At 36.4% G+C, this 23,748-nt stretch overlaps 1 protein-coding gene across 1 annotated transcript in view; it reads right to left on the bottom strand.

Annotated features, from left to right (window-relative positions):
• NEMF (nuclear export mediator factor) overlaps positions 1-23,025 on the bottom strand; it is a 60,603-nt gene extending 37,578 nt beyond the window's left edge. The window contains exons 1-11 of the mRNA XM_072629464.1: positions 22,863-23,025; positions 21,274-21,342; positions 21,042-21,144; positions 17,487-17,612; positions 14,276-14,424; positions 12,121-12,188; positions 4,355-4,441; positions 3,313-3,386; positions 2,324-2,394; positions 2,168-2,243; positions 1,306-1,368 (exon numbers count right to left, since the gene is read on the bottom strand). Of these exons, the coding sequence (XP_072485565.1) occupies positions 1,306-1,368; positions 2,168-2,243; positions 2,324-2,394; positions 3,313-3,386; positions 4,355-4,441; positions 12,121-12,188; positions 14,276-14,424; positions 17,487-17,612; positions 21,042-21,144; positions 21,274-21,342; positions 22,863-22,921 (945 nt within the window). The 5' untranslated portion in view covers positions 22,922-23,025. The remainder of the gene's footprint in view (positions 1-1,305; positions 1,369-2,167; positions 2,244-2,323; positions 2,395-3,312; positions 3,387-4,354; positions 4,442-12,120; positions 12,189-14,275; positions 14,425-17,486; positions 17,613-21,041; positions 21,145-21,273; positions 21,343-22,862) is intronic.
• Between the last annotated feature and the right edge of the window lie 723 nt (positions 23,026-23,748).

Here is a 23,748-nt window from a genome sequence, read left to right as displayed (position 1 = left end):
GCAATTGGGAAATAAAATATACAGGGAATGGGGTATAGAAATCTATCTTGCCCTACAAGACAACAGAAGGGATGGAAATAAGAGAAGGAAGGGGTGTGATAGAAGGGAGGGCAGACTGGAGGAAGTGGTAATCAGAATGCATGCTATTTTGGGGTGGGTTGAGGGGAAAGATGGGCAGAAAATTTGAAACTCAAAATCTTGTGGAAGTGAATGCTGAAAACTAAAAATAAATAAATAAATAATTTTAAAATAAAAATAGGCATTTAATTATTGAAAATTTAGAGAAAATTTAATGGGACCTTATTAAACTATTATTTTTCATCTCTTCATGCTAGATATACATGAAAAATAAAAAGGGATGCTGAAGGAATGTCAAATTGATGCTTTTCATCAAAGTATATAAGAACACAGATTTGCTTATTTATATATAGGATATATAATATATATAATTTCTTCTTCTACCCAAGATTAAAGAATTAATTTCTTTATGATTAAACATTTGCATAAATCCATTTTCTTAGCAATTAGAATATTAAGATATAAAACAAGGAAATCACTTAGGTCACAATATTTAGAAACCAAATTTATTTTCAAAACTGAAAAGAGAGTAAAATGTATTTTCTTATGTATTTCTCACTATTTACTTCTAGTAAATATAGTTCACATTAACAATCCAAAAATCTGTCCATGCCAGAAGCATCTAGGGGATTGTTTTTTGGCAAAAATTGGTAGAACTGCAAAATAAAGGATAAAAAAGAAATCCCTTTCCTTCAGCTCTCACTTACCATGAGTTATTGCTCCAAGCCTTTCCTAACTCTGGTTGCCTTGGTGCTATCCAATGCCTACACTGCAGCACTGGAGTTGAGCCTACACTTTTCTGAATTACAAAATTATTCAACTAATCCAAAAATCTCCCTCCTGTCATCACCTTGTCAAAACTCTCATTTCCTTCAAGGAAACTGGAAAAGACTCAAGGAAGTTTTAGGGTCACAGAAATATAATTTTATATATTTTTACATTAAATCATATATGATATGAAACTTATAACAAGATTAATTCTCCTTGAGTATTTTGTTTTTAAAAGAAGATGTTGACTAACTGGAAGAATGCTGAAAAATATTTTTCAACAGGAGGATCTGAGCCTTTCCTGAAACACTTGAATACCTTCTGGTTTCCATAGCAGAGGTCAGTAAGTTGGCAACTAATTTCTGAAAGGGCATCCAGAAAGAGAATCATTTAATAATCAAATCAAAATATTGTCCTTTGTTAAACACAAATACAGTATGTATTTAAATATAAATATACCTGTTGTAAAGCTTTCAAGTCGATCTTCTGGCCTTCTAGCTTAGAATAAAATTCATCCACCGCCTTAATTAAAAAAAAAAAAACACGTTACATAGAAGCCTTTAAAATGTTATCACTGGATAAAAAAGAATGAAATGGGTCCTATTCTCAGAAGATGTGAAAAAACAGAGAAAAACCATTTATTTTTCTTATAAAATCCTTGGATGACAGAAGAATGAGAGAGGCAAAAAGCAAAATTAGGTTACTTGTAATTCATGCCTGCTTCTGGGAGCAGAAAAACCACCAGTACACACAGCCCTGAACTGTGCAAATACAATTGTTTCACATTCAAACTCATAATGGAAACACATTAAATTTATTGCTACCTAAAGCATAAATACTAACATTAATTAATTATTTTGTAATTTAATAATCCCAAACTGCAATCACATCAATAAGCCAGGCAGCAAATTAACAAAAGTTAAAAAAAAGCAGTGAATTTGGTAAAACACTCAGTAAACTCCATAAAAGTTCTCTGAATTAATAACCACTTAAGGCAAGATTCTTGAATAAAGCAGTAAATTTTACCACTAAGTATTTCATCTTTGTCTGCCTGTTCCATGATAATTCTCTAAGAAATTAACTGATTTGGACCAATTCTACTATTAATGAAGCCTTCAGTTTTTGGTTCAGCCCACCATCTTTAAATAAAATAGCAAATAAATATAAATGGATACATAGTCCATGATTACACTGCAGTGCTGCCTACACTTCCTAGACTTACCAATTATTATACAATGCACTGTTACATTTCATAATTGGAGAAAATTCATGCATTTACCCAGATTGGCTAACAAGAGAAACAGATGACCAGAAAACCTACCTTGTCAAATGATTCAAATTTTATATATGGAGATGTGGAATGCTGAGAAAATAAGAAAGGATGAAACTCTTCATATCTGTAAAATAAATCAACACTATAATTTAAAATAATATTTTATATTAATTCACCCATGTGACCTAATCTTTAAATACCCACGTGAGTATATCTTCAGATTCCTTATCTGGCTCCAGGCTTGGTTTTTTCTCTTTTTTCTGAATGATATATCCCTAAGAAAATCAAACATACAAATTAAATTTCTACCAGAATGAAGATCTCTATTTTACATTTTCACTTACAAACATAATTTGGTATATATTTATTGTTAGCTTTTTTGGGGGAGAGGGGGTAGGGCTGTGCCAAAGAATACCAAAGGGGTAGGAAACAGTAAAGACTAAACTGACAGGCCATAAGGTGATTCACAGAAAATTAGTCTACAGAAACAAAGGCTACTAGAGCTGGAAGGGACCAATCCAATTCCTTTGTTTTTCAAATTAAAAAAACTGAGGTAGAAATGTAAAACAACTTGCCAAGGTCAAACAACTCACTAGTGCAGATCTGATAATATGACCTAGTCTCCTGATTTCCAGCCCAGAAATCTTTTCAAACACTGGGCAACCTCTCTACTAGTGGAAGTTACATGGCCAAAATCTTTTAAAAGTTCTAACAAAATGAAACTTATTCCTCAAATCTAGTTCTAAGAAAAGATCATTTAAATTACTCTAATTATTCCCCTTTTCCTGCTACTCAGTCATTTTTGACTCTTTCTGACCCCATTTGGGGTTTTCTTGGCACGGATAGTGGAGCGGTTTGCTATTTCCTTCTCCAGCTCATTTTACAAGTGAGGAAGCTGAGGCAAACAGGGTTAAGTGACTTGCCTAGGGTCATACTGTTAACAAGTGTCTGATTCCAAGCTCAGTGCTCCAGCATGTTCCACCTAGCTGAACTTTTGCAGTTAGTTTAATCTACTCCATTTCATTTTATGATTTAAAAGGTAAAGAACAGCAAAATCCAGAAATACTCACATTATACAAAAGTCAATATTCCAGATAACAAGATCACAAAATTTACACATACTAGGTTCTATAAGCTATATTTCACCTTTAAAGTTTCTAAAAGAAAAAACCACAGCTTAAGTAATGTTCTACCTTTCCACTGAAGTTGGACAGTGTTTTCATATAATCTTCTGCTTTCTGTAGACAAACAAGTACTTTTTCAATATCTATTATGGGAAAGAAGAGATAACAATTTACCTTCTCCTACCTTTATTATGTCAATGCAGCATAAATCATTCACAATTAAAGAAGTAAAAATTTATTATCCCTTAACAATCTTTCAATTACTAATACTTAAATAAAACAAACCTGCTTGTAAGAGCTCACAATATATTTTAAAGTCTTCCTTTAGTTTCATTTTTTAACACCTGAAGAACTTATATCTTGTTTGCACTACTAGTTTTGAAAAAATATTATCACTAAGGCAACCAAAATTGTAAGCAATAATTAAAACTTTTGTAAGAAAAAAAAACTTCACATACCATCCTGTCAGTAAAGCAGTAAGAAAAAAACATGACCTGCACTTTAGCACATCAAAAATATCTTAGCATTTTAATTATCAGAAAGAATGATAGTAAAATTCCAAGCCTAGTCTACAAAAATCTTTTTAATTCATAATGTAACAGAACTATAATACTGATAGTATCATGGAACTTAACAATATGCAAGATTATTTCTTTGGGGAAAAACTTCAAAGTTCTAACTCTAGACATGCAAAGCATTTCTCCTGCTCAACATCAAGGATGCCACTCCCCCAGTTCCCACAGTGGTGGCTCCAGTGTCAGAGGCAGAGGGTATTCTGTGAGGAAAGGAGGGCAGAATACTGTACCACTGGTGGGAGGTACAACAACACAAGCATCAAAAGAGTTCCAATAGCAAGTGGGTATTAAACTCAGTAATGGAGGATGATGCAAGAGGGAAGAGAAGGTAAAAGGAATATATATGTGTGTGTGTGTGTGTGTGTGTGTGTGTGTGCATGTATACATGTGCACATGTGTGTATATATATTACACACACATACAGATATCATTTATTTCTTTTCTAGGAATAGTAATTGTTCATGATTTTAAAGCTAACATAAACCAAACAGAAAGAGGCAAAATAAATAAAAGTGAGTGTTTAAACTTATACATACCTTTAGTTTCAAATCTCTCATCTACTTTGACATTGCCTAAAAATCCATTTTCTCGAAGACAGTGCTCAATTAGAGTGGCCCCATAAGCTATTAAAGTAGAGAACATCATACTTAGTATTTTTCATTAATATTAAGTAAAGCAATATTAAAAATTTCAAAATCAGCAAGGCATTCTGAGGGAGGAACAGGAGATGTGTCAAGGAGACCAAACTATTACCACTATCTCCCCCTCTGACCCAGATGAAAACAGCCCAGCACCCCAAACTCAAGAGTCTGTGGTAATGTTTCCAGTCTAGTACCCAAGCAATCATCTTGGGATGAGGCAGCTTGGTCATTGCTTCTGTAGGTGCTGCAATCATCAATACTGAAGACCCAGGGGGAAAACAGAGTTCTTGTCATGGAAGTCTTTGGCATTGTCAGATGGCTTGGCATCAAAAGTGATGTGATTTTTATTTTTTAAAAAAGTTTTTATTACTTTGCTCTGGTTATTTTATTTTATTTTTTCTGCTAACTTTATTTTCTAAAAAAACAGAATTAGTACTTTATTTTTCCAATTACATGGAAGTTTTCAACATTCATTTTTGTAAAATTTTGAGTTCTGAATTTTTCTCCCTCCCTCCCACCTCCCTCTCCAAGACAACAAGCAGTATGATACAGATTATACATGTATAATCATGTTAAACATGTTTCCATATTAGTGATCCTATGAAGGAAGAAGCAAAACAAAAGGAAAAAACCACAAGAAAGAAAAAACAAAAGAAAAAAATAAAGTGAAAACAGTCTGCTTCAATCTGCATTCAGACTCCATAGTTCTTTTTCTGGATGTGGTTACCATTTTCCATCTCAAGTCTTCTAGAACTGTCTTGGATCATTATATTGCTGACAAGAGCTAAGTCTATCAGAGTTAATCATTGCCCAATGTTGCTGTTGCTGTGTACAGTGTTCTCCTGGTTCTGCTCACTTCACTCAGCATCAGTTTACTAAGACTTTCCTAGTTTTTCTGACATCTGTCTGTTCATCATTTCTTACAGTTCAATAGTATACCATTACATTCATATACCACAACTTGTTCAATCACTCTCCAACTGATAGGCATCTCTTCAACTTCCAATTCTTTACCACGACAAAAAGAGCTGCTATATTTTTGTACATACAAGCTTTCTTCCTTTTTCTTTGACCTCTTTGGGATATAGACCTACCTAGCTGTGGTATTGATGGATCAAAGGGTATGCCTTTGGGCATAGCTCCAAAATGCTCTCCAGAATGGTTGGATCATTTCACAACTCTATCAACAATGTATGAGGGTTCCAATTTTCCCACATCTTCTCTAACATTTATCATTTTCCTTTTTTGTCACAGCCAATCTGATAGGTGTGAGGTGCTACCTCAGAGTTGTTTTAATTTGCATTTCTCTAACCAATAATGATTTAGCACATTTTTTCATACGATTATAGATAGCTTTAATTTCTTCCTCCGAAAACTGCCTGATTTGACCTTTTTTTGACCTCCTCTGACCTTTCATCAACTGGAGAATGACTTGTATTATTATAAAGTTGAGTCAGTTCTCTATATAGTTTAAAAATTAAGCTCTTATCAGAAACACTGGCTATAAAATTGTTTCCCAGCTTTCTGCTTTCCTTCTAGTAATCTTGGTTGCCTTGGCTTTGTGCAAAAACTTTTTAATTTAATGTAATCAAAATTATTCATTTTGCATTTCATAACGTTCTCTATCTCATTTGGTCATAAATTCTTCCCTCTTCACAGATCTGGCAGGTCAGCTATTCCCTGCTCTCTTAATCTGCTTATGGTATCATCCCTTATGTCTAAATCATGTATTCATTTCAACCTTATCTTGCTATAGGGAATGATATGTCTTTTACAGTGGAAATGACATTTGCAAAGAGGAAAAGAGACATTCCTCTCTGCTTTGCTACTGCACTGCAAGGGCTGTAGGACCTTTCCATTTGACTTGCAACTGAAGCTTTCAATGTGTTATCTCTTCCATGTAAGTTTCCTGAGAGGAGGGATTGTTTTATGTTTGTAATTTTTTAAAATAACTTTATTTTTTTAATTTAATTTCAGTTTTCAACATTCACTTCCACCAAATATTGAATTTCAAATTTTCTCTGCATCTCCCTCCCCCCCCACCCCAGGACAGTGTGTATTCTGATTGTCCTTTCTTCCAATTTGCCCTCCCTTCTATCTCCCCTCCCTCATCTCCTTTCCTTCTATTTTTCTGTAGGGTAAAATAGATTTCTATATCCCTTTTACCTATATATCTTATTTCCTAATTGCATGTAAAAATAATTTTTAACATTCATTTTTAAAGCTCTGGGTTCCACATTCTCTTCCTTCTCCCCTCCCCATCCACCCTCATTGAGCAGGCAAGCAATTTGGTCATACATGTGTAGTCATTATGATTGTATTTTTTATCTCCAGTGCTCTGTATACAGGAAGTGTTTATGACCTGCTTCATTCATTTATTCATTCAAAAGCAAAATTACCCATTGAAGTCATAGAGGAGACCAAATGAACAACGTTTCTGGATGAAACATTGGCTCAATTTCACATGACAAATGCTGTCACATGACAAATTCCTTGGATGGAACCATTTCATACTTCATGTAGGTATTCCCTCCACTGATAATGGATTGAAAATGATTCATGCTGATCATCCTTTGCTCACTCCTGCAAAGATGATCCACCTAATACACTTGGAGGTCTTTCTCAGGCTTTTTTAATATTTGAGGAATAAAAATGAACCACTTAAGATGTCCATTTATTATGCCTCCTCCTCAATAAATGACAGGATCACCATCTCTTCTGGTAGTAAATGTCTCTGATCACATATTTTATAATACCTCTTATATATAAGTCATTATTGGAGACATAACAGAGTAAGTTCCTTATGTACCATGATTTACCTTTTCACTAACATTAGTCTAGAATTTTGACTCTTTAAAAATTATGTTCCATGATTCGGTCAAACAAACCAAAAGTATACTAGTTAAAGAGAGGTGTTTCTAAAGCAATGAATAATTTGAAAGCACTGTGAAATTCTCAAACTCAAATTACCACAGCCTTTCACTCCACAATTCTGGGCCAAGATCACAGTCCATCTACAGTGCCTGGCTACGCTCATTATAACAGGTCTATATAAATATAATATAGATGTGTATGTACCTCTAGGAACGTGTACAAGCCATGCAGAGAGACACGTATACATACATGAGTCTGGACCTCTAACTTCAATGGTGTTGGGACTTCCTTACTAAGAGTGCTGAAGTCTTTCACTGTTGTTTTCTTTTCCCTTACATTACTATGAATTGTTCTGGTTCTATTAATTTTGTTCTGCAGCTGTCTGAGCCTTGCTAAGCTTCCTGATTCTTCATATTCGTTATTTCTTTGTAGCATAATAACATTCCTTTATATTCGCATATGATAGTTTGCTCATTCATTCCCATATCTACTTTCTTTCCTAGTGAATATATCCAGGCTCAGTACACACACCTCCCCTTAATTAGCCTACCCACTGGTACCTGCAATCTTTTACAGATACCTTTGTACAAGCTATTTTCCCACACCTGGAATGCACTCCTTTGTCATCTCTACCTCTTAGAAAACTTAGTTTCAAGGTTCAACTTGGATCCATTCCTATAGGAAACTTTTTCTCATCCCTCAAAATTGAGTGCTTTGTCCTTCCTCAAATAAGTTTTACTTATCTGTTTAAATGTTCAAGCTCTATAAGTTCTTTTAGTACAGGAACTATTTTTTATTTTCTCCTAGTATCCATATTACCTAGTCCAGTGCTTTGCAAATATTAACCTCTGCCTCCCTTGCAATTTTATTCACTGGACCTGGGTCAAACACTCCACTTCCTATTGGTCTTTCCCCTCACTTTATCCTCCCTAATCAGTAAAAAGTCCTCAAAAATCACGAGGAAACTCCACCAACCTCTTCTCTTAAAAATCCCCCTGCCACTAAATTTCAGTTTTTCCTGGTTCTGCTAACATAATTTTGATAAATTTTTCCTCCCTTAACCTGCATAGCTTTCCCACATAATAATGGCAGGGCTGACTGACAAAAAAGCTGGTTTGGGCCAATCCTTATGACTAAAGAAAAGATTCTCTGTATCTGTACAAAATTAAGTGGCACAAGTCAGATTCCAAGTATAGCAAACACTAGTATTTGTATTGGGCAGCTAAGTGGTGCAAGGAATAGAGTGTTGGGTCTAAAATCAGGAAGACTTCTCTTTCTTAGTTCAAATCTGGCCTCAGATACTTACTACTTGTGAGCCCTGGGCAGTTTCCTTCAGTTTCTCAGGTATAAAATGAGCTGGAGAAATAAATGGCAAACCATTCCAGTATCTTTACCAAGAAAACCCCAAACAGGGACAAAGATTCGGGGCAGAGACAAGATGGTGGAGTAGAAGGACAGACCTGTAGAAGTTCTACCTCCACAGCCCCAAAAATACCTGTAAAAATGACTCTAAAAAAATTCTAGAGCAGCAGAAGCCACAAAACGAAAGAGTGAAAAAGATTTCCAGCCCAAGACAGCTTGGAAGGCCGACAGGAAAGGTCTATCATCACACTGGGCTCATAGTGGAGCGCAGCTCAGCGTTGGCCATATGAGTGGCACGGACAGGACTGGAGCAGGCTTCAGGGCAAAGAATCATGGGGAGCAGCTTCAGAGCAGCTCTAAACCCACAAATGCCAAAGACAACTTCAAAGGTCAGTAAGAAAGCTCTTTCACCTGGGTGAGAGGGGATTGCTGCCTGGCCCTGCCCCAGGGCAGTGGCAGCCACTGTGGCTGCAGCATCCACTTTTGGAGCCCTTGGCCTAAAAACCCTGGAGGAATTGAGCAGCCAATCTGGATTTCAGTTCTGAGTGGCAGTCCTGGGGTGAGGAGGAGAGCTGGCATGGTGGAGCTGGTAGAGGTTATGGAGAGGGAATCCTACTCACGGTTTCAGGGCAGAAAAGTGTTTTTGGTTGCTCACTGACCAGAGCACAGGCCAGGAGAGGAGTAAACTTCTCTCCCTTGATTGTGCCACCCTGGAGGTCCCTAGGGTATACCCTCCACTTGACAAAGGACTCAAAAATCAAGTAACTGCCTGGGAAAATGCCCAAAAAAGGGAAAAAAATAAAACTATAGAATGTTACTTTCTTGGTGAAAAGGTATTTTCTTCCGTCCTTTTGGATGAGGAAGAACAAAGCATATCATCAGAGGAAGACATAAAAGGCAAGGCTTCTACACTGAAAATCTCCAAAAAAAATATGCAATGGTCTCAGGTCATAGAAGAGCTCAAAAAGGATTTTGAAAATCAAGTAAGAGAGGTGGAGGAAAAACTGGGAAGAGAAATGAGAGGGATGCAAGAAAATCATGAAAAGTGGGTCAACAGATTGCTAAAGGAGATCCAAAAAAATGCTGAAGAAAATAACACCTTTATAGACTAACCCAAATGGACAAGAGGCACAAAAAGCCAATGAGGAGAAGAATGCTTTAAAAAGCAGAATTAGCCAAATGGAAAAGGACTTTCAAAAGCTCACTGAAGAAAATAGTTCTTTAAAAATTAGAGTGGAACAGGAAGCTAATTACTTTATGAGAAACCAAAAAATTATAAAAGAAAACCGAAAAAATGAAAAAATAGCAGATAATGTGAAGTATCTCAATGGAAAAACAAATGACCTGGAAAACAGATACTGTAAGAGATGATTTAAAAATTATGAGTCTACCTGAAAGCGATGATCAAAAAAAGAGACCAGACGTCATCTTTCATGAAATTATCAAGGAAAACTGCCCTGATATTCTAGAACCAGAGGATAAACTAAATATTGAAAGAATCCACTGATCACCTCCTGAAAGAGATCCCCAAAGGAAAACTCCTAGGAATATTGTAGCCAAATTCCAGAGTTCCCAGGTCAAGGAGAAAATATTGAAAGCAGTCAGAAAGAAACAATCTGAGTTTTGGAGAAATATAATCAGGATAACACAAGATCTAGCAGCTTCTATATTAAGGGATCGAAGAGCTTGGAATAGGGTATTCCAGAAGTCAAAGGAACTAGGATTAAAACCAAGAATTACCTACCCAGCAAAACTGAGTATAATACTTTGGGAGAAAAAAATGATCATTCAGTTAAACAGAAGACTTTCAAGCATTCCTGATGAAAAGACCAGAGCTGAATAGAAAATCTGACTTTCAAAGACAAGAATCAAGAGAAGCATGAAAAGATAAACAGGAAAGAGCGATCATAAGGGACTTACTAAAGTTGAACTGTTCGCATTCCTACATGGAGAGAAAGTATTTGTAACTCTTGAGACTTTTCTCAGTATTTCAGTAGTTGGAGGGATTATATACATATAGACAGAGGGTACAGGGTAAGTTGAATAGGAAGGAATGATATCTAAAAAAATAAAATTAAGGGGTGAGAGACGAATATATTGGGAGGAGAAACGGAGAAATGGGGCAAATTATCTCTCATAAAAGAAGCAAGAAAAAGCTTTTTCAATGGAGGGGAAAAGCGTGGCAGTGAGAGGGAAAATGTGAAGCTTATTCTCATCACATTTGGCTTAAGGAGGGAATAACATACACAATCAATTTGGTATGAAAATCTATCTTACACTACAGTGTAAGGAAAGTAGGGGAGAAGGGGATAAGTGAGATGTGGGGGGGATGATAGAAGGGAGGGCAAATGGGAAGAGGGAGTAATTAGAAGTAAATACTTTAGGGGAGGGAAAAAGTCAAAATAGAGAATAGAATAAATAGGGGGCAGGATAGGATGGAGGGAAATATAGTTAGTCTTGCACAACATGACTATTAAGGAAGTCTTTTGCAAAACTACACATATATAGCCTATATTGAATTGCTTGCCTTCTCAGTGGGGATGGGTGGGCAGGGAGGAAGGCAGAGAAGTTAGAACTCAAAGTTTTAGGAACGAATGTTGAGAATTGTTTTTGCATGCAACTGGGAAATAAGAAATAAAGATAATGGGGTATAGAAATCTATCTTGTCCTACAAGAAAAGAGAGAAGATGGGGTTTAGGCAAGGGAGGGGTGTGATAGAAGGGAGGATAGATTGGGAGAAGGTGTAATCAGAATGCATGGTGTCTTGGGGTGAGGGAAAGGGAGAGATGGGGAGAAAATTTGGAACTCAAAATCTTGTGGAAATGAAAAGTAAAAATAAATTAATTAATTTTTTAAAAACCCCAAACAGGGTCAAAGAGTCAGATGCAACTGAGAAACAACTAAACAAATAACATTTTTTGTTTTTAGTCAATATTGCACAAAGATAGGCATGTGAGTTACTGTTGTTCATCTTTCACTTTCAAAGACAACCAATGACATCACAGGTGATGTTTTAACTTGTTCATGATTTGGATTTAAGTGAGACAGACTTATGGAAAGTTGTTGGCCTCTCTATTCCAAGCATTGAAGACCAGTGGCAAGACAAAAGTCAAGATGACTGGTGATGGCCAGATACAGTAAATGATGTCCTCTCATTGGCCTTTTTATGTATTATTTTTGATTATTTTCTTCACCTCTTTATGATACCTTTTAATATAATCTTTCAGTGTTCTTTAGATTGTCTTGCCTCCAGCACAGGTTCACTTTCATTCCTATTTCAATAAATGTTTCCTGAACTGAACGTCCTCAAGCATGCTAGTCTACACTTTTCCAATAAACAACAAAACAAACAGTATTTTTTAAAAGAAATTATTCTAAATTGCCTATCTTAGAAATAATACATTGTAATATATAGCATTACTCACGGAGATATGGATTAAGAATCCTCTTTAATTGCTCTCCTTTGGGTGCATTGTATATTATTTCAGTTAATCTATGAAAAAATAAGAATTACCTCTTTAATTTGCTTACAACCACATTATCTGGAAAAAAAATTACTTTCAGAGAAGAAATAAAATGATGCACATGGTTCCCTGTGATGTCTTCATACCACCGTGTGTGTATCTATATATGTATTTGCCTAATCAGTCACTTCAAGCAGTCTATTACTATGGCAAGCAGTTTCTTCCAGTCAAAATTCAATTATAAAAGTGTTACAGTCCTTCATTTCTCAAATTCTACTCTATACAACTTCAGGGTTCTACAAAACAAAAATTATGGGGGCAGACACAGAATCACTTTCCTCTCCATTTCATTTTCTCTGTTGATCACACATAATGTAATGTATGCATTCAGTTGACGTAGAGAACAGTTAAAACTGATCACTGGAAATATTTTATCCTGGAACAATAAGAAACTACTATTATTGACAAAATAATGTCTGCAGCACAATCAGCTGATTTTTAATTTTTGCTGAACTATCAAATGGAGAATAGCTGAACAAGCTGTCGTCTTTAAATGTAACACTGTAAAAATTATGCTGTTAGAAATGAGGAAAGGAATGGTTTTGGAAAAACATGGGAAGACTTATATGAACTGTTATAAAGCGAACTCTGCAGAGAACAATCTGCACAGTAACAACAATATTACAAAGATGATGAACTTTGAAAGATTCAATAATTCTGATCAATAAGATGACTGAATCCACTTTCAAAGGGCTAATGATATAAAATGTTCTCTATCTTCAAATAGAGAACTGATGGACTAAGTGCAGATTGAAGCATATTTTTTCTCTTTCTTTTTACTTTTTTTTTGGTGGTGGTAGTGAACATGGCTAATGCCATATATTTTGTATGACTTCATATGTGTAATGGGTATTGTATTTCTTGCCTTCTCAATGGGTTGGGAAGGGATTCAGGGAAGGAGACAATTTAGAAGTGAAAATAAAATAAAATTGAGTAACTTTGGCTGAATATCATCAAATATTTTATGTTTCTTCATATTCTTCAGGTTGCTTTTTAACTTAAATTTTTATGTAAATGTCTATTATGAGTAATTAAGTAAAATCAGAGACAAGAAAGGATGTGTTTACCACATTCACAAACTTAGATTCAATACCAAATCCCAAAGACAAAACAAATGTCAATATGACCCTAACTATTTCATTGCAGGCTTAATTCCAGTGATTCTAATGTATAATTTGCATCATGTAGCAATATTTTAAAAAACAGCTCCATGGTTCAGGCAAAAATCACAAATGTACTTTCAAACAAAACACAGGAAGTTTTAAAACAAAATTCTAGTTTTTCAAGACAAAAATATGAAAAATTACAACAATCTCCCAACATACTGGCTTATATAAACAAAGTGCAATAGGAACTGTTGTGAAACATATTATAAAGTAAGCTATCACATCCAATCATCTAAAACTGTTCTCATTTTTAAAATGCTTACTACTCGCAAATATATACTTTGCTTCTACTTACATAAACTTATTATGATACTGTCAGAATAAAACTCATCAATAATGTAATATTTTTAACATCAACTCTTTGTTATTTGTTATCATCGGAAGATATATTTAAATTGCTTTAAAAGAGTTCACTGTAAACATTTTGCCAAAGTTTTTGTTAAAGTAAGAGTCTGTCACTACAAAAAAGTTCAAGAACCAATATCTAATCATTTGTCTTCTTTTTCTAGAGCTAATGCATAATGACTAATTGCTCTCTAGAAGCTGTTAACATTTTATATAAACCTCATCTTTTTTCAGTCTCAATGTTTCATACAAAACAATCAAAAATATACAATCCTCTCACTTTGAGAGGAAACTACCACCTTCCCATGAAGTAATAAAAAAAATGTGGCTCAGTGTCTTTAGTTCGCACCCCCAAATACGGTTTACCTGAAATGGCTACATATGCATATAACTTAACAGACATAGTAAACTTAACTATCATTTTAAGCATAATTTATGTAAGTAAAAATAGAACCAAACATTTCAAATCATTAATATTGTGACAGATCTACTGTTATTTCCTTAGCAAAATATAGACTGTTTATTATAAATAAAGCATTAATTACCTTTCCAATGAAAGTAATGGTTCCATTACCCTAGCATGATCAACTGGATACTTTTCTCGAACAGCAAACTTCACATCATCTGCTTCATCACTTCGAAACCTCAAGATATTTAAAATTAGGTATTCATAGTTGGTAAGAACAATGTTGCCCTGAAATAAAAATTTAAAAACAATTTGTACCTTAATGTTTTTCTCAATATGGCATCAAGGAGGAAAAAAAGCAATCTTCAGAGAGCTTCAATCAACATGCAGTAAAATTAAGTTAAAAAATAGAAAATCCAAATATCTTTTCTAGCTTATTTCCTTAACATCCTTTAATAATCTGATTGCATAAATTTTAAAGAGCTTTAGTTTGAAACCCACTGGAAGCACTATAATTTTGTGAAACCAATCTGCACTGGGTGTGTCCTCACTGGCAGTTCTGTACATTGACAAAAATACAGGTACTTTTAACAGATATTCTGTTGTTTCCAACAGAATACAGGGACTTTCCTACTGCTGAGATAATTTTTGAGCTTGTAGAAGACAAATTTTTAGAATTACATATATATGTATACATATATATATATACGTACATGTATTTGAAGAAACATTAGGAACCAAATATTTGCAATTTCAAGGTAATCCCTATGATATTAGTGTCATATACTACTTAACTTTCAGCAGCAATGGCACGGAGGATGACTTAAAGACTGTCTATAGAGCATTACAGGTCCACACAATTTTTAATTTAAAAAATTTTAACATACGATGTATTCCTGGAAATTAAAACATAAAGCCAATGCTATGAAAATATCTATTACTGCTGCTGCCTTCACTTACTGGAAGCAGAGACTGTCAAATAACAGACAGAAGTATGAGGGTTTTTTCTCTTCAAAGACATTTGAAAAACAAAAAATACTGGGAACCCCTGGCATAGTATTTAAGAGGCTATCCTCAAGAGTACGGGTTCAAACCCAACTTCTGATCCATGTTGCCTATATGACCGTGAGAAAATCACTTAACCTCTCAGTCCAGGAAGCAGTTCTATAAGACTCAAATTGTAGGCCAGCTGCCTATTTGGATTGACAGAGGAAGTTTTCTTATTGGGAATCCCTAGAATGGAAAAAATCACAAGCCTACTATAAATTACAAAAATGGAGCTTTATATAGACAAAAATAGATTTAAAAAGGGACATAGACCAAATATGTTCTTTTGTTCTTATTTCGTTAAAAGGTATATTTTTATTTTCAAACTTTAAGATTTTGTGATTGACACTATAGTTTACATATTAGAAGCTGTGCTTCTAATTTTTACACCAATTAATATTTATACCAATAAAGAAATATGTCCATGTGTCCTTTGTGATTCATAATCAAATTCTTTACGGAACTCAAATATGAATCAGAACTTCCTATCATGTCATTTTGTCACTGCTATTAGACCCCTGGCGCCTTGACAGAAAGTATGTATAGTACAAACCAAGAATTCCAAAAATAGAATATTTTTGCAAGGTGTACATGGTTAAGAATTAAAGAGTGCAAAATTTGGATAGGTCTAACTCCCCCTAGAAGATGGTCAAAATAAGAAACAAGTAAAAAAAGTGAAGCTAAGAAAGGTCAGATCTAGGCATATGATTTTATAAATTTCCCCTTTTGTTTATTATGATGTTACAACTCTCTTAAAGAGCAAGAGTTCTGTGACTTTTATTTTCCTCATCTCATGTCTTGTCTTTTGTTTCACATATATTTTAGACCTATGACCTCCAAATTTTTTTTAACATAACTAGTAAGTAAAAAATTTCTGAGCATGAATTTTTAATATATCTATTTATTTGTTTACTTACATACTGCTATACTAATAAATATGTACATTATAAAACACAAAATAGAAATACATAAAGGATGAAATTAAAATTAAATAAGATTTCATCCAAGAGTCAATAGGGAGCCATTGGGGTTTAGAGTTTACTGGGTAGGGGAATGGAAGACCTGTGCAATTTGGCAGTTGTGTAGAGGATATACTGGAAGAGGGAAGAGACTTGAAGGCAGAGAAGCCAATTATAAAGGTACTGTTAGTCCAGGTGACAGGTAATGAAGACATGAACTAGGCTGTGTAAGAAGAGAAAAGTGAATAAATGCAAGAGACATGGAGGTAGAAACAACCAAAATTGACAACTGATAGAACTGGTAGAATGAGGAAGAGTCAAAGATAAAAACCAAGAGGAGACCAGAAGGATGGTGGTGCTCTTGATAGTAACAGGGAAGTTTGGAACAGAGGCATAATTTGGAAGAAGGTAATGAAATGAGATTTGCAATCTGACACAACACATCCATCCTTGCTCCTCCTGTGCAACTCATTCTATCCCACAAAAAAAAGGAGATGGCAGGGTTTTCTCACTGATCTAACACCAGTAAACGGAGCCCACTCTCCAACAACTGCCTACAGTGTCACCTGGAGAGCAGGAATGGGTATGCTGCATGAAAAGGGATACTTTCTCTATGGCATTTATGCGCTTGTTGCTTCAGGTGTCCAAGCTGTGGATAAAATTGCCTGAGAGGCTTACATCTGGCCAAGAGGGGAACAGGTTGGGAGTTGACAAAGTGGAAAGGGCAGAGTGGGGACTATTAAGGGATAAGGACAACTGCAGCTATACTAGAGACAAGTCTCACAATTGGCTATCTGGAGAGGTAGGATCCAGCAGTATGCCAGTAAGTATTTAACAACTAACTCTCCCCTCTGCCCCATGCAAGCATGACACACTTTTAAGTTCAATATCCATTAACATCTTTCTATCACTCTAAGTCTATACAATCAATAAAACAATAAATCAAGTCTTGATTTATATTGTTTGCCAATTTCCAAGATGTAAATGCATACAATGAAAATTTAAAATTGGTTCTCAAGAGCTAGCACAAACTGGCAGACCCCTGATGTGATCAACCCTCCAACTGATCACTCACTTCTTGAGGTTAGACCACAGGTCACACTTTAGAGCCTACTATTTTAGACAGTTGAGGACTGCCTGAAATCTGACCACCAGATGCTATTACAGTTTTGGTTTTTTTTTGGTCAGCTATCACTGTTGCCTTTTTTGCGGACCACAATTTTTTTCTGTGGGTCACCGACACAAAAGGACTCCCCAACTCTGCTTCACACTATAGTAAACTAATACTGGATCCATGAAGTAATAATTTTCATTTCTCTAAAGAAAAAAAGGTTTTCAACTCACCTTATCATAAAGTTCAATGATTAAATGATAGGCAGCTTCATCACTTCCAAACTGAAAATCTACAATCCGATCCACACCCAGTTGTTTTACACTGACTAATCTTCGACTCTTCAAATGCTTTCGGCACTATCCAGAAAGAAGGAAAAAGTGATTTGTATAATAAAACTGAATATTTAAATCATTTATTACTGGATCAGAATTTAGTTAGTATACTTATATTCATTCTTTAAAATTGAATCCAATAAATAATAATTAAGCACCTACTATATGCAAAGTACTGGAGATACAAAGACATAATAAAAATAATCATAAAAGCTCATTTTTACACAGTATTGCAAGGCCTAAAAATAATTAGATAGATAGATAGATAGTGGTAGAGGGTAGGGAGTACATAATACACAAATACAAAGTAACGTGAAGAAAAAGCAGTAACAATTGGTGGAGGGCATGGGGGTGGGGATGGGCAACTGAGCTAAACCTTGAAGAAAACTAAGGATCCAAAGGTACCAAAGGAAGCACATTACAGGTATAAGGGACAATTTGTGTAAAGGCAAGGGGACAGGAGATAGAAGCTAAGTTGGTCTAGTTTGGCTGGAAAGATAGAATAATATGAAATAATGGCAAAAAAAGCAGGCAAGAGTCAGATTATGGAAGGTTTTAAAGGCCAGGCTGAAGAAATATTATTTTGTTCAAAAGGTAATAGGGAATAACTAAAGATTCTTGAGCAGGTATATAGCACAGTTAGACCTGTGCCACAGGAAGATTTTTTCTTGGCAACTGCATGAAGAACGACCCATAGAAAGGAAGAAACTTGAAGCAGAGACCAACCAAGAAGTTTTTTCAATAAGCCATGTAAACAGGGAAAAGGTGATAGATGTTAAGGAGAAATGTTATGGAAGTAGAATCAATATGACCTGGCAAATGAAACACCCACCCCCCCAAACCAGAATCCCTTCCATGACATACCTGACAAGTAGTCCTCAAGCTTTTGAAGACCTCTGGGGAAACTACTTCCTATGGTAAACCACTCTATCTTTGGATAACTTTAAGTGAGAAAGCCTGAATTACAACTCACTGATTCTGATTCTGTATTCTGGTGAAAAATAGAAATCTATCCTCTCTTCCAAGGACAGTTGTTCAAATACTTGCAAATGGTTATTATGTTCCCCTGTGGTGCTTCTTATGACTAAACACCTTCAACCAGGTAGATCCAGGCCACTGATAATAGCTCACCCTTGTCCTCTCTCAGCCATGCTGTTACATATGTACTTCCTGACATTCTACCTCTTACCCTGCCAATAGCAATCAAATCAACACCACCACTGCTTCTGAAAAAATGTATGTCTATAACAGAACACCCTATGTTTCAATTCATCATCCCTAGGACTTTCTAGAACAAAACACTCTTCCCCAGCCACTACTCATAAGTAGCTGCTTCTCCTTATTTGAGGGAATTAAAAATGTGAATTCCTAGCACTTAATACAGTGTCTAGCACATAGTAATCATTTAGTAAATACCTTTTTATTCATTTATTAATTCAATTCCTTCAAAAGATCACCACATTGCATGATCGATCTCAAGACCCTTTGATGTTCTAGCTGCCCACTTCAGTGTCCTTCTAGCCTATCAATGTCCTTCCTATAATGTAGTGCCTAGAACTAACCATAATACTCCAGATTACAGCCTAATCATGGCAAAGTATAGTGGAAGTCACATCTTATTAGTCCTGGACACTATGAATCTCTAAATGTAGCCTAACACTGCATTAGCTTTCTTGGCTCAAATATCAAGCTATCAACTCACATTGAGCTTACAGTCCACAAAAATTCCCAGATATTTTTCACATGAACTGATATCTAGCTACATTTCAACTTCAAACTGTAAAGCTGATTTTTTGAACCTCAAGTATTCCTACTAAATTTCATATTATCAGATTCAGCCCTTAGCAGTACTATTCTGGGTCTCTCTTTTCTACTGAATTTAATGGTGTGTGTGTGTGTGTGTGTGTGTGTGTGTGTGTGTGTGTGTGTATGCAGAAAATTTCTAAATTTACATGTCTAGTCCTAAACTCTCTCCTGAACTATCATGTATTACTCTCTGGATATCTGGATACTCATCTGGATATCTCCAGATGTTCCATTGCCAACTGAAATGTACTATCTTCAAAATGAAATTTTCATTATCCGCCCTAAATTTCCACCAGTCCTCCAAGTTTTCAATTTCTTCAAACTACAAACACTTTTAAGTTTAATCTACATTTATTAATATTTTCTTAAGTCTACGCAATTAACAAAATAATAAATCAAGTTCCAATCTGTAGAAATTTCAAAGGTGCAAATGCTCACGCTGAAAATCTGACAATGGGCTCTCCCAAGTCTGTTGGAGCTGGCTTCAGCACAAAAGTGAGCTGGAATTGGGAAAGAGAAAGGAGGGGTGAGGCTTGGATTAGAACTGGTGGCTTGGAAATAAAGTAGAGGCTAATTCCAGGCATGATAAGGTGAAAGTTCACCTGTCACTCCATGATGATTCCTTCAGAGGATAAACCCAAGTTTCCAATAGGGAGGAAGGGGGGATGAAGAACTAAACAGAAGCAACATGGTTTGGCGCCTGTGGCTGGGAAGTCTTCCCTCTCTGTCAGTCACCTACTATAAAATCTCATCAATTTCACAGCATCTCACAAATCTATCCCCTTTCCTCCACTTGCAAAGTCACCTGGGATCATGACTCTTCACTGCCTGTTAGCATAAAATGAAAACTCTTCAGTCTTGATGTTGAAAGCCTTTTACAACCCAGGTGCCACCTACCTTTCCATGCTCATTTCACACTACTTCCCTTTATAAACACTAAACTCTAGTCAAACAGGACTACTGTTCTCTACATTCAGTCCTCCATCTCTCACCTCCATGCATTTACAAAAACTACTCCTAATGCCCGAAATATCTTCACAACTATATCTTTCAGAATCCTTTTCTTCCTTCAAGGCTGAACTTAGGTGGCAACTCTTCTGGGAACCATTCCCTGATTCCTTCAATTGGAGTGTTCTTCCTACGAAAATATCCTAGTAATATACTTATTTGTATACAAGTTCTATCTCTTCAGTAGAACATAACAGGGCACAGCATGTACTTTCATCTTTATATCCCCTATTAGCACAATGCCTTTTTAATACAGCAAGTGCTTAACGTATATTTATTGAATTCCCTTCATATACTATTTTGTAAACCTATCAAAAAAGGAAATGAAGCTAATAGTCTTACCACACTTGTTCTTAATAAAGCCATGCTGTTCCTTTGTGATTACCACCTCCAATTCTAGATTTTCAATAATTATTTGCTTAATAATACATCCCAGATATTTATCCAGAATCATATTCTACCTCTACACTCTGAAGATGAAAAAAATGAGGTTAAGAAAAAGTAACTGAATTTGCACAGTATATCTTTGTTTCAGTAAAACCCCAAAAAAGGAAAACCACATAAATACAAAATGAATAAACTCTAAATGAGTACACTGCAATTATAAAATTTAGCTTCTCTTATCCAAGTGAAAGTTACCTTCATGGCAAAGCTAGATGGCATCATATTCTTTGGCCATTCAAATTCTGTTGTGTGAATTCGTATACCAGATTCAAGTAAAAGTGTAACTTTAAAGTCTGGTCTGTGGGAAAAAAAGAAAAAAAATCTGCCTTTAAAAATAATATTTGCCAAAAAAAATTCTTAAAAAATTAAAGTAAAAAATTAGCAGTCTCAAATTTAAATAATCCGAATAAGTATAAAATACTCTTACTTTTGAAGGCGTATAAGGTATGTCTTATTATCCACATCATAAATATTATGTACTCTCATTCCTAACAAGCTGTAAGACAAAAGAAATTAATGTAACAAATCACATTTTGCAAGAATGAGAAAAACACTACACACGGTAGAATACAGGGCCGCATCAACAACATACACAGATTTATAGATCTAATCCAATCTCTTAATTTCATAGATGAGGAAAAAACTAGACCAATTATGTAACTTTCATAAACTCACAGAGATGTAGGTATGCACAGAACTAGGACTGGAGAGAGAAATAAAAAATCTCATTTAAAAGAGCTCTGAGGACCAATCTATACCTGAAGAAGAGTTCCATTTACATCTCTGACAAGTTTTCATTTAGCTGGACTGGCTGAAGCTGTCCACTCCACTTCTGGATTGCTTTAACTGAAATCTTTCCTTCCACTTCACTGAAATCTGCTAATCTCTAACTTCCACTCATGCCTCTGGCTTTTTCAAATGAAAGTACTTCACATATATGAAGGAATATATATCCTTCCTCCCTCTGGCACACACAGGTGAAACATGCCCAGTTCCCTCAACCAATCCACATATGGTATGGTTTCCAGTTCGTTCCATTATGGTTATACTGTATACTGTATACAATATTGTGGTTATACTGTATACAATACTACGGTTATACCGTATATTGTATACAATCAAGCTCAGTCAATGTTTTTCCTAAAACGTCATATTCAGAACCATGCCCTTCCTTCTCATTTTGGAGAAATGCCTCTCCTAATACGGTCTAAAATAAGATTTCTTTTGGCCACCATGTGACACTTTATTCCCAATGACTTGAGCCTATAGAGATCTGAGATGTAACAGCTAAAAAAGAATAGAAAAAAGGACTCCATGACAAGGAGCAACCCTAACGCTAACCATTCTTACATTCTAGATCTATCCTTATCCTCAGATCAGTGTGAATAAAGTGTCCCAGAAGAGTCCCTCCCCCATCCCCCAAATACCTGATTTTAGACTGTATGAGGAGACCAGTATAATATACCAAGAATGGTAATGACTCCCAATTAGTTAAGCCTCCCTTTTTGGACAGGATCTGCCATTTCATCTCCTCCTGACACATGTAATCGTCTGGAATGTCACAAAATGAAGTGCTAACACTTAACGTTAGGCTTAACCAGTATGAGAGAGCTGCCTGGTTATCACCGAGGGGGTAACCTGCCCACGTGGCAGTGTGTAAATGCCACGGGCCAGGAGCTCTCCCGGACTTCCAAGCTGAGGCTCGGCTCACGTTAAAGATTTAAAAGGGCTTTGAAAGCATCTCCGTATCGGCCCGGGAGTCCGCCAAGGAGACACGGCTGGGAGATGACAGGCACTGATAAACTCCGAGGCGGAAAGAGCCCTTTCCAGGCCGGCTCGGGAAAGCTGGCCCTCACGCCCGCCCCCACCCCTGGCCCCGGGGTGTCGGCCAGCCGCTCCTCGCAACCCCGAGGCCCCGCGTCTGCCAAGCGGGGCCTGCAAGTATCGGGAAAGGGAGAGGAGAGCTCAGGTACATGTCATACCATGCTAGGTCCCTCCCGGGCGGCCCGAGCCTACCTGGCATTGAACTCGGAGAGGATAGCGCAAATATCTACGGAGCTGAAACGGGTCTTCATGGTGAAGGCTCTTCAGCCGCTCCGCTTCCTGCCCAGCTTGCCCTCAGGTCCGCCCGCACTGGCAGACTGAGCCGTCCCCCGCCCGTACGCAGGCGCAGTAATGAAACGGACGGCGAGCCGGAGGACCCAAAATACATTGAACCGCGCCTTCACGTAAGCGGCGGTGCTCTCTACGTCCAGTTCTTTAAATTAGAGACGGAGAGTCTCCGGTCTACTCATCTACCCACCCCGACGACTACCCTGATTAAATTCACCTGACAGCAGTCAATCCTGCCGCCTTTCTGTATTTTTCTTCCTTCGCGTAGACTTTCCAGCCTGAAGTCTTAGCGACTCCTGCTGGTCGAAAAATTATTTGCTTTATGTTTCCTGATAATTTAGCGAAATATCCAGCAGAGGGCAGTACGGAGCAAAGCCTTAGAGCGGCAATGTTCTGGTTTGCAGCTGTCAATTTGAACAAAGAGAAAGGTAACTTACCCCATTGTCGTTTAGAGGGCAGGAATCAACCAACAGCCTACACGCGAGTGTTTTGTTTTAAACAGCCTCCAAGTGATGAGCTCAACGTTTCACTGCATTTTTTTTTAGTCTTTTGTTCCAGGCTCGAGTAATTTGTGAAAACTATTTACACATATAAAGCCGTCCACCTCCCATCCCCCAACCTGATGGGTTAGTTTTAGTTTTTAATATAGGATGACGCAGAAGTGCAAAACGGGAGGAAAAGGAGACCGTGTCTCACTATCTTGCCCAGGCTGGAGTGCAGTGGCTATTCACAGGCGCGATCCCACTACTGATCGGCACGGGAGTTTTGACCTGCTCCGTTTCCGACCTGG

The sequence above is a fragment of the Notamacropus eugenii genome, chromosome 1 (assembly GCF_028372415.1).
Source record: "Notamacropus eugenii isolate mMacEug1 chromosome 1, mMacEug1.pri_v2, whole genome shotgun sequence".
NCBI classification, from domain to species: Eukaryota; Metazoa; Chordata; class Mammalia; order Diprotodontia; family Macropodidae; genus Notamacropus; species Notamacropus eugenii.
This window is presented reverse-complemented; position numbering and strand designations above follow the sequence as displayed.